This window comes from Garra rufa, chromosome 12, assembly GCF_049309525.1.
Source record: "Garra rufa chromosome 12, GarRuf1.0, whole genome shotgun sequence".
NCBI lineage: Eukaryota > Metazoa > Chordata > Actinopteri > Cypriniformes > Cyprinidae > Garra > Garra rufa.
This window is the reverse complement of record NC_133372.1, coordinates 46,291,020-46,304,816: the sequence shown is the minus strand read 5'-3', so window position 1 is coordinate 46,304,816 and position 13,797 is coordinate 46,291,020. Positions and strand designations below refer to the sequence as shown.

At 32.8% G+C, this 13,797-nt stretch overlaps 1 protein-coding gene across 1 annotated transcript in view; it reads left to right on the top strand.

Annotated features, from left to right (window-relative positions):
* LOC141347640 (zinc finger E-box-binding homeobox 1-like) overlaps positions 1-13,797 on the top strand; it is a 53,538-nt gene that overhangs the window by 20,636 nt on the left and 19,105 nt on the right. Inside the window, exon 4 of the mRNA XM_073852624.1 lies at positions 9,134-9,340. Within this exon, the coding sequence (XP_073708725.1) occupies positions 9,134-9,340 (207 nt within the window). The remainder of the gene's footprint in view (positions 1-9,133; positions 9,341-13,797) is intronic.

Here is a 13,797-nt window from a genome sequence, read left to right as displayed (position 1 = left end):
GAAACATCGAATGTCATTAATTGCAAAGAAAGATGTTGAAAGACACTTTAAAAGCAAAATGTTTCAGAAAAATGCAGTTTGTTTGCTTTTAAGTGCTAAAACTCTGGAAATCAGTGTGGTTAGTGGTTAGTTAGTGATGACGCTGCTAGTTAATGTGATTCTCCACACCTGTGCTTCCTCTGCTGGTTACCTGTGAGAACTGACTTCACACATTCTCACTAAAAAACACCTGATTCAAGCACTTCAAGATGCAAACATGAAGAAAAGTGAGGTTAGTGAGGAGAAAACATCTTACAGCATGTGAGACGCTCGATTTGACGATTCACATTCACACGTGTAGATGCTTTTTGACTTTTAATCGTATTGGGTGTTTGTTTGTGTTGATTTTAAGTTGACAAACTGGGCATGAAATGTCTATAATTACTGATGAGAAGACAAACTATCGTTACAATATTACTTTTACTGACATATCAAAGTTTTAAAATGTTGATGTGAGCACAACTGAGTCAATATATCTAGATCTGAAGTGTTGTTTTTTGTGGGTGAGTCATTGTTGAGATCTCTTCTAAAGCCCCAGCGGAGACACGTGAGATTTCTGGGTGTTTTGAGACTCGTTTGCTCTCCATTAATCTCACTGCTGTCTTGGAGGAGCATCTGAGATGCAGAGATGTCATTAGTGATTTGTCGTTCTTCTTACGGTTTCCCATAATGCATCAAACCTGGAACTGATACTACGCCTGGAACGCAAACACCGTTTGATGAAGCCGCTGTGAAAGATCTTCCCACACACTCTGAACTCTGAAAGCCTCGTTAATACCTCAATCACAAGGAAATATCACAACTGAGTGTTCTGAACAGAAATTTACTTCAAGAATTGGCTTTTTGGCCTTAAGTTCTAATGGAAAGACCCCAGTTATCTAGATCTCAAACATTTGTCATCAAATGATTTGCTTTTTGCATCAATTTAACTCTATACATGTACTTAAGATGATCCTTTATGTTGCTAATGTGATCCTGGAGCACAAAACCAGTCTTAAGTAGCACGGTTATATTTTTACCAGTAGTCAACAATGCATTGTAAGGGTTAAAATTATCATTTTTTTAATTTAAATCAAAAATCTTTAGGATATTAAGTAAAGATCATGTTCCATGAAGATGTTTTGTAAATTTATTGCCGTAAAAATTTTAAAACTTAATGTTTGATTAGTAATATGTATAGCTAAGAACTTCATTTGGACAACTTTGCAAGCTATTTTCTCAGTGTTTACATTTTTTTTGCACCTTCAGATTCCAGATTTTCAAATAGTTGTCCTATCCTAACAAACCATGCATCAATGGAAAGCTTATTTAAGTTTGATAACTATTGATCTTTTATAAATCTTAATTTTAAAAGCAAAATGATTATAAATTATTATTTAATAGCAGAAAATAAACATATATATATATATATATATATATATATATATATATATATTTTATATGTATATTATATATGCACTGCAAAAAAAGCTTTTCTTACTTAAATTTTTGGTCTTGTTTCCAGCCAAAATGTCAAAAAATTCTTAAATCAACAAGGATTTTCTAGACTAGTAAAAATTGTCTTGTTTTCAGAAAAAATGTAAACAATTAAAATCTGCCATTGGGTAAGAAAAAATAATCTTGTTTTCTGTTTGACATAAGATTTTTGCTTGTTCATCTTCTTGATTTAAGAACTTTTAGATATTTTGTCTGGAAACCAGACAAAAAAAATCTAAGTAAGAAAATCATTTTTTGCAGTGCATAATTAATTAATTAAATAATTGCACTGCAAAAAATGCTTTTCTTACTTAGATTTTGTCGTCTTGTTTCCAGTCAACATATCTAAAAAATCAAAAAAGGAGTTTCTAGATTAATAAAAAATTTCTCATTGTCAAAATGAAGTGTGTTTTTGCTCGAAACAAGCTAAATAATCTGCCAGTGGGGTAAGAAAAAAAAAATCTTGTTTTCTTTTTGAAATAAATTATTTAGCTTGTTTCAAAAATGCACTTAATTCTGACAAAATATCTAAGTAAGAAAAGCATTTTTTGCAGTGTGCAATGTAATCCAAATACACATTCATGCCCAGTTTAAATATGACAAAATTTAGTCAAGTATTGACCCATTTGTGCTATACTCATGTACTGTTATTTCTCCTCAAATTCTGACACAGTTCTTAAATGAAACACACTGGACTCTCCATTGAGAGAGAGCTGTGAAAGATCAACCAGTGAGCAGTAACATCAGTCGACCCACACACTCTGCTGCTGACACACATTGAGAGAAGGTGAAGCTTGTCAGGCTGTAGATGGGGCACCTGCGTTCAGCTGAGGAAGCATGTTCTTATCAGAGCTTATCAGAGCATTTGTGAGATGACTGACCTCCTGCATGACTTATGAGAATCACGCAGGGACAGGAGCTGATGCAAACAGCAACTACGATCCGTGAGCGGCGTGTTTGCACCTCTGTCCAGGGTTGACCCCCGCTTCGGGGTGGAAGGCATCGTGAGCGTGCCAGTGACGTCTCTCTGGTGTGAGGTATGGTGTAGAGCCGTGGGAGGCGTTTTAAGCTGTGATGTGGTGCGTCTGTGACTCATTGTCATAGTGTGAAAATAGCCGAGTCAGAGAATTCACGGCGTGTTGTTGAACTTCTTCGAGACATTGGAATTGTTGGAGTTGTTTGCACATAGGATACTAATCACGGATCGCGGCACATGTGACCTCGCTCAAGGTAAAGCTGAACGTGGTTTTTGTGACCTTTGGTTTTTTCTCTGTGGTGAAGCTCTTGTTGCTCATCACAATATCTGCAGCTTGACCTTTTAAAATAAATGTGTTCAAGTCAAAACGACACACCGTTCTGCTTCCTTCTGTGTGGCTTTTTGTGTTTTAAAGCATGCTTTCATACTCCTAATTAATGCTTAGTATTGCATTTTTGTAGGTCAGATAGTGAGTAAATGAGTGTAGTGTGATAAATAGCATGTGTCATAGTGGATTTTGTGTTGGCAAGAAACGAAAGTTTTGAAACACCTCCATCCACCATGACACAACACTACGACTTCTGCTGTGCGTTTCCAACTCCCGTTTGATGCTTTTACCTCAGTGTAACCACAATTTACCACATGCTTTTAAAAAGGAAAAGTAAACGTTTGAAGTTTGCACACCAAACTGTTTCCTGAAACACTCAGATTAGAATATCTACATCAGGGTTTTCCAGATGAATATGTTGATGCTGCATGCTTGTCTTGTAATGGCGGCATATATTCGTTTCTTAACTTTGGAATCTTTAAAAAACGAGTCAGATTTTTGGACATTTTTATGAATGCAGAAATTAATGTTCTATCCTAATTTTAGAAAAACTATTTTCTAATGCACTCAATAATTCTTTTTTTACTTAATAATTTCAACAAACTACAAACATCATTTAAAAAAAAAGCCAAGGTCAGACTAATTTAAAAATAAATAAATAACTCCGAAAGTCCATATTTAAATCATTTAACCTTCAAAAAATGTTAAAATATTTTATTGCAATTATTATGTCACAGTTCAAGTGTCACTAATAACAAAACTCCACAATTTCCATGCTATCCGCCATTAGAGCATCATCTGATCCGTCTGTGGCCCCCTGCGTCTCTTCTGAGATTTATGAGTGAAATAAAAGCCTGAGTGAAGAATGTGCTTGAAATGCAGAGAGATAATGTGAGCCATCCTGCATGAGGATGCAGGCCGCTGTCACTCACTGCTACAGCAATTTACACCGTAATGTGGACCAGACCCGGTTCTGTGCGTTCCCGACCCCTGCTGCGCTTACAGGGAAACCCCAGAGACTCTGTCCGCTCATCATGACAAATCGCTCATTTAAGACATGGCACATTAATGCATTAAAAATAGGCCTCGTAGTTGGATTAGACAGGCGAGCAAAACAAACTGATTTACAAATAGAAATGATATCAAGGTGAAAATGTGATGCAAATGAAAAGTTAGAAAAGGATGCTTTTAACACTATAAACAATGAACACATCATAATGCATGGGCCTCGTAGTTGGATTAGACAGTCAGGCAAAAAAAAACTAACTTACATAAACATTCTCATGGTAAAAGCATGAACACTTTGGATGCATGTACTCATTTTATAATATTTACATTTAAATAAAATTCTGAAATGGCACAAATAGAAATGATATCGAGGTGAAATTGTGATGCAAATGGAAAGTTGCAATTGAGCAGCTTGTTATTCTAGATTTCAGCTTTGATCTCTCTGGACAGGTGCATCATAGGATGCTTTAAACACAAACGATGAACACATCATAATGCATGGGCCTCGTAGTTGGATTAGACAAGAAGGCAAAAAAAACTAATTTACAAAAACATTCTCATGGTAAAAGCATGAACACTTTGGATGCATGTGCTATTCTTTAATAATTACATTTTAAATTAACGATGAAGTAATGAACTCTGAAATGGCACAAACAGAAATTATATCGCACTCAAGATGGTGGCGCATGCACACTTCTCTCTCTCTTTTACTTGTATATTGTATTTTTCATTTTTTATATATAATACGTTTAATTGTATTTATTCGTATTTTTTTAAATCTACCTTTTGTATTTAATGTTACTTGTATGCACCAAGGGTCTGAGAGTAACACAATTTCAATTCTCCGTAGGTCCTGTGCATGTGGCGAATTGACTATAAAGTTGACTTTGACTGATGCAAATAGAAAGTTGCAATTGAGCAGCTTCGTTTTCTAGATTTCAGCTCTGATCTCTCTGGACAAGGTGCGTCAGGGATGCTTTTAAACTCTATAAACGATGAACACATCATGATGCTTCTGCTTCACTCTACATGACGACGTGTTGATATTTCATTCTTCTAAAAAAAAAAAGAAAAAATAGTTTAGTTAATCTCTCTCTCTTGACTTGCTCCCTTTAGTTTAGTAGATATAATTTTGTATTCATATACAATATATGTGTGTGTGTACATAATATATGTTAAAAATGTAACCAAACATTTAAAAAATCAGCAAGTTTTAAGATCATGACAAACTAATTTAGACCTTAAAGTGGTGGTGAAGATAGATAAATAGATAGCACTCATTAAATATGTGTTTTCGTGTGAAATGAGAGCTGTAACACTCATCTGTGCTGATGGGTTTGATCGCCCCTGTTTTGCACAGTCATAACTGGAAAGGCCCTGGTCATAATATGCAGTACAAGTGCAGGAGAGAGAGAGAGTGTGTCTGTGTTTGTGCATTTGCAATGAACCGGTGGGAACAGCACGTGTACGTTGAGCAGAGGTGTATTACTCAAAAGTGAACAGCAGTGGGTCTTCACACACACACAGACACACACACACACACACACACGCACTCCTGCATGCGTCAGCGCTGCATTGTTTGTTCCATTACAGTCGAATTGAAACTGTAGCTTCCTGCCCTGCTGTACCTGGTTGGAGACCCGAATAAACTCGCATACTTCAGTGGCAGAATGATGAAAAATCAACTTGCACGCAAAAAATTTATTTGCATTAACCAAGTCTTTTTTTTTAATTTAGATGCATTTAGCAGATGTGCAAAGAAACTTACAAATGACGGATGTTTATTATAAAAAAAAGCAACAATATTAGTTGTGCAACAAAATCAAAATAGTGGAAATCAATAATATTCCATTTGTTTTTAAGATTTTGAGAGGCTATGAACACAGTTGCATCACAAAAACACTGCTAAAGTATACTGATACGTGTTTTTGTGATGTATTTGTGTTTCATTTACTGCTGTTTGTGGGAAACATGAAATGCTACTAACAGAAATTGAACATGTTAAAATCGTTTATAGCTTGTGAACAGTATAGCAAATATTTTTTACTCTTAAGTGCACTTGAAAGTTGAAATCATTACATTTTTACGCAAGTGTCAACAAAAATTTTATTTGTATTAATTAGGTAGTTTATCTTTACATTTATTCTTTTAGCAGACATGCAAAGAAACTTAACTATTAATGATAAAAGGGCAACAACGTTAGTGGTGCAACAAAAACAGAATAGTAGAAATCAGCAATATTTCATGCATATGAAACACCGCAAAAGGTGATTCTGTAACCTGTATTCTGTTTTTTTATGTTATTGCGTTGTATTTACTGTTGTTTACAGGAAACATGAAAAACTACTAACAAAAATGAGCATTTTAAATGTGTTTAGAGCTTGTGAACAATGCAGCAATGATCTGATTATAAAAAAATATTTATTAATAAATGCCTGTGTTGTTTTTTTTACACTCGAGTGCACTTAAAAGTTGAGCTTATTACTTTTACACAAATGGCAACATATTTTATTTGCATTAATTAGGAAGTTTATATTTACATTTATTCATTTAGCAGACATGCACAAAATGATAAAAGAGCAACAATATTAGTGGTACAACAAAACTAGAATAGTAAACAATTGAGCAATATATTTTGTGTAGTCTATGAATAAAGTTGCATCACAAACACACATTTTTGTGATGTTATTGTGTTGCATTTACTGTTGTTTATGGGAAACATGAAATATTACTAGCAAAAATGAGCGTTTTAAACCCGTTTAGAGCTTGTGAGTCATCAAAAATATTTATTCATAAATGCCGGTGTTATTTTTTTACACTCGAGTGCACTTAAAAGTTGAGCTTATTATACTTTTACACAAATGCCAACAAATATTTTATTTGCATTGATTAGGAAGTTTATATTTACATTTATTAATTTTTCAGACATGCAAAAAAACCTACAAGTGAAGACAAATATTAATGATTAAAAGTGCAACAAAACCAGAATAGTAAACAAATCAGCAATATTTCACATGTAATCCATCGTTTTACAGTTTTTATAATGTCTATGAATACAGTTGCATCACAAACGGACTGCAAAAGTGATTCTGTGGCATTTTTTTGATGTTATTGTTGCATTTACTGTTGTTTAAATATATTTAGAGCTTGAGGATCATCAAAAATATTTTTAAATAAATACCAGTGTTATTTTTATACACTTAAGTGCACTTAAACGTTGAGCTTATTATACTTTTACACAAATGCCAACAAATATTTTATTTGCATTAATTAGGAAGTTTATATTTACATTTATTCATTTAGCAGGCATGCACAAAAACTTACAAGCGAAGAAAAATATTACGGATAAAAGTGCAACAACATTAAACCAGAATAGTAAACAAATCAGCAATATTTCACATGTAATCCGTAGATTTACTGTTTTATGCTTATGAATACAGTTGCATCACAAACACACTGTAAAAATGATTCTGTATCACTTTTGCGATGTAATTGTATTGCATTTCGCAGTTTATGCTAAACGAATGTGTTTTAAAGTTGTTTAGAGCTTGTGAACAGTGATGATCTGATCGTAAAAATAGATCAAATTAAATGCTGATTCATAGCAAAAGTGCACCGCAGATTAAATGTCATATTACTAGTGCAGGATTTCTCCAGTAATTAGGCCAGCATGACAAATAATGTCCAGTTTCACGTTGTGAAAGCGCTCGCTCTCGATTCCGCTTCGCCCACAGATATGTGCAGTCATATGTTTCTTGATGAATACATGAAAAGATAAAACACGGGGTACGTATTAAACACGTCACATCAAGCCAAGTGAACTCCGAAACAAAGAAAACTGCTCGGTGCGCTCGCTCGCCGTCTAAATGGAACTATCTGCCGTCCTAACAGCTTTCAGGCCTTCATTTTCTCATGCGCTCTTCACCCAAAAATACTGCACACCCCAATTCCCATTTGGGAAAATTATAATGGCGTGAGTCTGCGGCTGCCAATCCATTCAAGTGTATTTATAAATGCATAAAAGCCAGCTGATGTAAATCACAGCCTGTTCTCCGTTTAATCAACTTCATGTTGCACATTTGTGACTTTTTACAAGATTCAAGCGATTAGGCCGAATAAAAATTCAAACATTAAACGCACATCTGCGTGCGCTTGCATGTCTGTGTGTGAGGATTCATTCTTGTATCTAATGCTGCAGGAATCATTTTAATCATTTGCATTCTCATTGCTACTGACATTAATTTTCATTTTCACTCGTTTGCTTGAAAAACATGTTTCACGTGCGTTTTTGCTTTCTGAGAACTTCACACTTGTCTTGCTTTTTCATCTATTCCTTTTAATGTTAACTTTTTTTTTTTTCACAAGATCTTAATCTTAAGCTTTTGGCTGACATTTAGGGTTAAAACTGTTAGTCAGCTAATATTAAATTCCTGCAACTCTTTTCATGTTGTGGTGGGATCACATTATATGAAGGTTAATTATTATTTGTAGATTTTTTTTTTTGTGCAGTTATTTAAATATATATATATATATATTTTTTCCCAGAATAATGCATGGATGTATAAATTAATTTGCAGTATGCATACTCAGTATGTAGTCATCTGTAAGTAGCATGCTAGAATTGCATGAACAAAGTGACATTAAAATTCGGTTTTACATGCAAAAATTATAAATGCAAATTTTTTTTTTTAAATAATGACACTTATAAATGTGAGAATGACAATAATTAGATCAAGTATAGTCTATTTCCAAGCTATTTTTGCAATGCATCTTTTTTATGCATGTTTTATGTTTATGTTTGTTTATTGTAAAACCAATGCTTATTAAGCAGAGATAATAAATGATATTATTAATAAATTAATATATAAATTGATTAATACTGTAGAAACATTTAATAATGTGTGAATGTCGTTAATTAAATCAAGTGTGATCAATTTCCAAGCTATTTTTGCAATGCATTTTTTCTTATTGTAAAATCACTGCTTTCACATTAGACAGAATTAGATATTGAGCAAGGATAATAAAATATGATTTCCAAATGAACACATTAATATATAAACTGATAAATAAAGACTGTGTTAACACCCTGAGACAATGCATTTTTTTTAAACAGAATTAGAATATTGAGTAAATAATAATATGAATATACAGTATAATAAATGAATATATAAATTGATAAATACTATTGCAACACTTCTAAATGTGTGAATGTCATTCATTAGGTCAACTATGAAGAATTTCTGAGTTGTTTTTGCAATGCATTTTTAATTTATTGTAAAGTGATTGGCGATGCTGTGTTTTCTCAGGTGAGGTGGAGCGCTGTCTGGGCTCTGAAGGCGAGGATGAGGGCAGTGTTTGGGGGATGGAGGTTCTGGACGGCAGAGATGCTCAGGATAAAGTCAGTCTGACGCCCAGCGAGGGCACAGAGCCCGGCAGTCCTGTCCCGTGTGCGGAGAGCTGGGCCGACACCGAAACCACGCCGCTGAAAATCACAGCCGCAGACCCTGAACACTGTAAGTCATTCCTGCATGAACCTCACGCAAAATAACTCAAAATAAAGACTCCAATTAAAACCAAAACAGGGTTTTACAGGATAATCCTTTGAAGTTCCAGAAGAACTTTTTATACTCCAGAATAAAAGATCTGAAGAACCTATAATGAAACATCAAGAACAGTTTAAACAAAGAAGCTATACAGTGTACTTCATACATCCAGTCACTATTGCAGTGTGCTACATTGTTGTCACTTGACCTCAACATTAAAGAGCTTCCAGCCATCATTATTCTATATACTACATTATTTTATGTTACTCCTCATACATGTTCAACAAGTCATGTAACAACAATGTTGCATACTACAGTATGTTTACTGCATTTTATTATTTCTAGAAAATAATAGAGTACATGATACAAAAATAGGGTTAAGCAAAAGTTTAACTTCAAATATTCATAAAAAAATAATACATGAATAATTTTATATTTTTTAAGAACAACATGGTGTTTTTCTTATAATTGAACTGGTCCATACTGAGTACAAAAATTAAAATGTTGAGGTCATGTGACAACAATGTTGCATACTACAGTATGTTTACTGTCTTTTATTATTTTTAGAAAATAATAGAATGCATGATCCAAAAATAGGGTAAACCTAAAGTTCAGCTTTAAAAAAGTAGTAATACATTTTTTATTTTTTATTATTATTATTATTATTATTATTTTTTATATATTTAAAAAAAAAACTAAATGGTGTTTTTCTCATGCTTGAACCGGTCCATACTAAGTACAAAAATGTAAAATAAAATGTTTAGGTCATGTGACAAAAATGTTGCATACTACAGTATGTTTATTGCCTTTTATTATTTCTAGAACATAATAGAATATATTATCCAAACTTAAAGTTCTATTAAAGTTAAATATCCATGTAAAAATATAAAAAAATAAATAAAAGATATATAATATTATTATTATTATTATTATTATTATTTTTTTTTTTTTAAGAACATGCTGTTTCTCATGCTTGAACTGGTCCATACTAAGTACAACAATTAAAAAAATATTGAGGTCATGTGACAACAATGTACAGTAGCATACTACATTCTGAAGGTGTTGCATGCTGCATAATGTTTTGGTTTGAAATGAGCAGTATGCAAATTTAGTGTGCAGTATTCAGTAAGTAGTACACTAGGATTGCATTCAGAGGGACTTAAAGTGACATTAAAACCTAGTTTCAAAAACAATTATTGAGCTGGTCCTCAATAAGTACAAAAAGTATAAATGCAAAATAAAAAGTATTGTTTAATAATGATGACTGGATGCTACTTTCAAGCACGTACAGTATGCATACTTAGTATGCAGTACTCAGTAAGTAATATGCTAGGATTTCATTCTGAACAGCCTGAAGTGACCTAAATTGACTTTCTTGTGTTTTTCTCACCCTTGAAAGGGTATATAGCATTGTGATCTGAACAAATACAAGTATGCATACTTGGTGTGCAGTATTCAGGAGGAATATAAAAATTAAAAATGCAGAATAAAAATTAATTTAGATGAATAAAAATCGGATGCTTTTCTCATATTGAGGTCATGTCGTGTTTCACATGTTATTTTTAGAAAAGAATGCAGTATGCATACTTAGTGTGTAGTATATAATCAGTAGTATGTAGGGATTTCATTCTGAACAGCCTAAAGTGACCTTAAGTGACATGAGTTGTTTTTAATTGTTTTTCTCTTCTTGAAAGGGTGTATACCATTGCGTTCTGATCAAAGTACCCAAAGTGACATTAAAACCCTTTTTTTCCCCTCATGCTAGAACTGGTCCATACTAAATATAAAAATTTAAAATGCAGAATAAAAATAGTAGATTAATAACAACCGGATGCTTTTCTCATATTAAGTTCAACGTTTTTCTCACCCTTGTTTAATAATGATGACTGGATGCAGCTTTCAAGCACATACTGCATACTGTTTCACACATTTTTAGCAGTATGCATACTTGTGCAGTATTCCGGAGGAATATAAAAATTTTAAATTCATAATTAAAATGAATGTATATTAATAGCGACCGGATGCTTTTCTCATATTAAGGTCATGTCATGTTTCACAAGTTACTTTGAGAAAATAAGCATACTTGGTGTGCAGTATATAATAAGTAGTATGCATGGATTGCATTCATAGGGACTAAAAGTGACATTAAAACCAAGTGGGTTTTTTTAAGTGTTTTTCTGACCCTTGTTTTATAATGATGACTGGATGCAGCTTTCAAGCACAAACTGCATACTGTTTCACACATTTTTAGCAGTATGTATACTTGTGCAGTATTCCGGAGGAATATAAAAATTAAAAATGCAGAATAAAAATGAATGTAGATTAATAACAATCGGATGCTTTTTTCATATTGAGGTCATGTTGTGTTTCACATGTTATTTTTAGAAAAAAAGCAGTATGCATACTTAGTGTATAATCAGTAGTATGCGGGGATTTCATTCTGAACAGCCTAAAGTGACCTTAAGTGACATTGGTTGTTTTTAATTGTTTTTCTCACCCTTGAAAGGGTGTATAGCATTGCGTTCTGAACAAAGTACCCTAAAGTGACATTAAAACCCATTTTTTCCCCACTCATGCTAGAACTGGTCCATACTAAATATAAAAATTTAAAATGCAGAATAAAAATAGTAGATTAATAACAACTGGATGCTTTTTTCATATTAAGGTCATGTTGTGTTTCACATGTTATTTTGAGAAAATAAGCATACTTAGTGTGCAGTATATAATAAGTAGTATGCATGGATTGCATTCATAGGGACTTAAAGTGACATTAAAACCTAGTTAAAAAAAGTGTTTTTCTCACCCTTGATTAATTATGATGACTGGATGCAACTTTCAAGCACATACTGCATACTGTTTCACACATTTTTAGCAGTATGCATACTTGGTGTGCAGTATTCAGGAGGAATATAAAAATTTTAAATTCAGAATTAAAATGAATGTAGATTAATAACGACCAGATGCTTTTCTCATATTAAGGTCATGTCATGTTTCACATGTTATTTTTAGAAAATAAGCATACTTGGTGTGCAGTATATAATAAGTAGTATGCATGGATTGCATTCATAGGGACTAAAAGTGACATTAAAACCTAGTGGTTTTTTTTTAAGTGTTTTTCTGACCCTTGTTTTATAATGATGACTGGATGCAACTTTCAAGCACAAACTGCATACTGTTTCACACATTTTTAGCAGTATGTATACTTGTACAGTATTCCGGAGGAATGTAACAATTAAAAATGCAGAATAAAAATGAATGTAGATTAATAACAATCGGATGCTTTTTTCATATTGAGGTCATGTTGTGTTTCACATGTTATTTTTAGAAAAAAAGCAGTATGCATACTTAGTGTGCAGTATATAATCAGTAGTATGCGGGGATTTCATTCTGAACAGCCTAAAGTGACCTTAAGTGACATTAGTTGTTTTTAATTGTTTTTCTTTTCTTGAAAGGGTGTATAGCATTGCGTTCTGAAAAAAGTACCCTAAAGTGACATTAAAACCCTTTTTTTCCCACTCACGCTAGAACTGGTCCATACTAAATATAAAAATTTTAAATGCAGAATAAAAATAGTAGATTAATAACAACTGGATGCTTTTTTCATATTAAGGTCATGTTGTGTTTCACATGTTATTTTGAGAAAATAAGCATACTTAGTGTGCAGTATATAATAAGTAGTATGCATGGATTGCATTCATAGGGACTAAAAGTGACATTAAAACCTAGTGTTTTTTTTTTAAGTGTTTTTCTCACCCTTGTTTAATAATGATGACTGGATGCAACTTTCAAGCACAAACTGCATACTGTTTCACACATTTTTAGCAGTATGTATACTTGTGCAGTATTCCGGAGGAATATAAAAATTTAAAATGCAGAATAAAAATGAATGTAGATTAATAACAACTGGCTGCTTTTTTCATATTTAGGTGATGTTGTGTTTCACATGTTATTTTTAGAAAAAAAGCAGTATGCATACTTAGTGTGCCGTATATAATCAGTAGTATGCGGGGATTTCATTCTGAACAGCCTAAAGTGACCTTAAGTGACATTAGTTGTTTTTAATTGTTTTTCTTTTCTTGAAAGGGTGTATAGCATTGCGTTCTGAAAAAAGTACCCTAAAGTGACATTAAAACCCTTTTTTTCCACTCACGCTAGAACTGGTCCATACTAAATATAAAAATTTTAAATGCAGAATAAAAATAGTAGATTAATAACAACTGGATGCTTTTTTCATATTAAGGTCATGTTGTGTTTCACATGTTATTTTGAGAAAATAAGCATACTTAGTGTGCAGTATATAATAAGTAGTATGCATGGATTGCATTCATAAGGACTAAAAGTGACATTAAAACCTATTTTTTTTTTTTTTTTTTTTTTTTTTTTCTCACCCTTGTTTAATAATGATGACTGGATGCAACTTTCAAGCA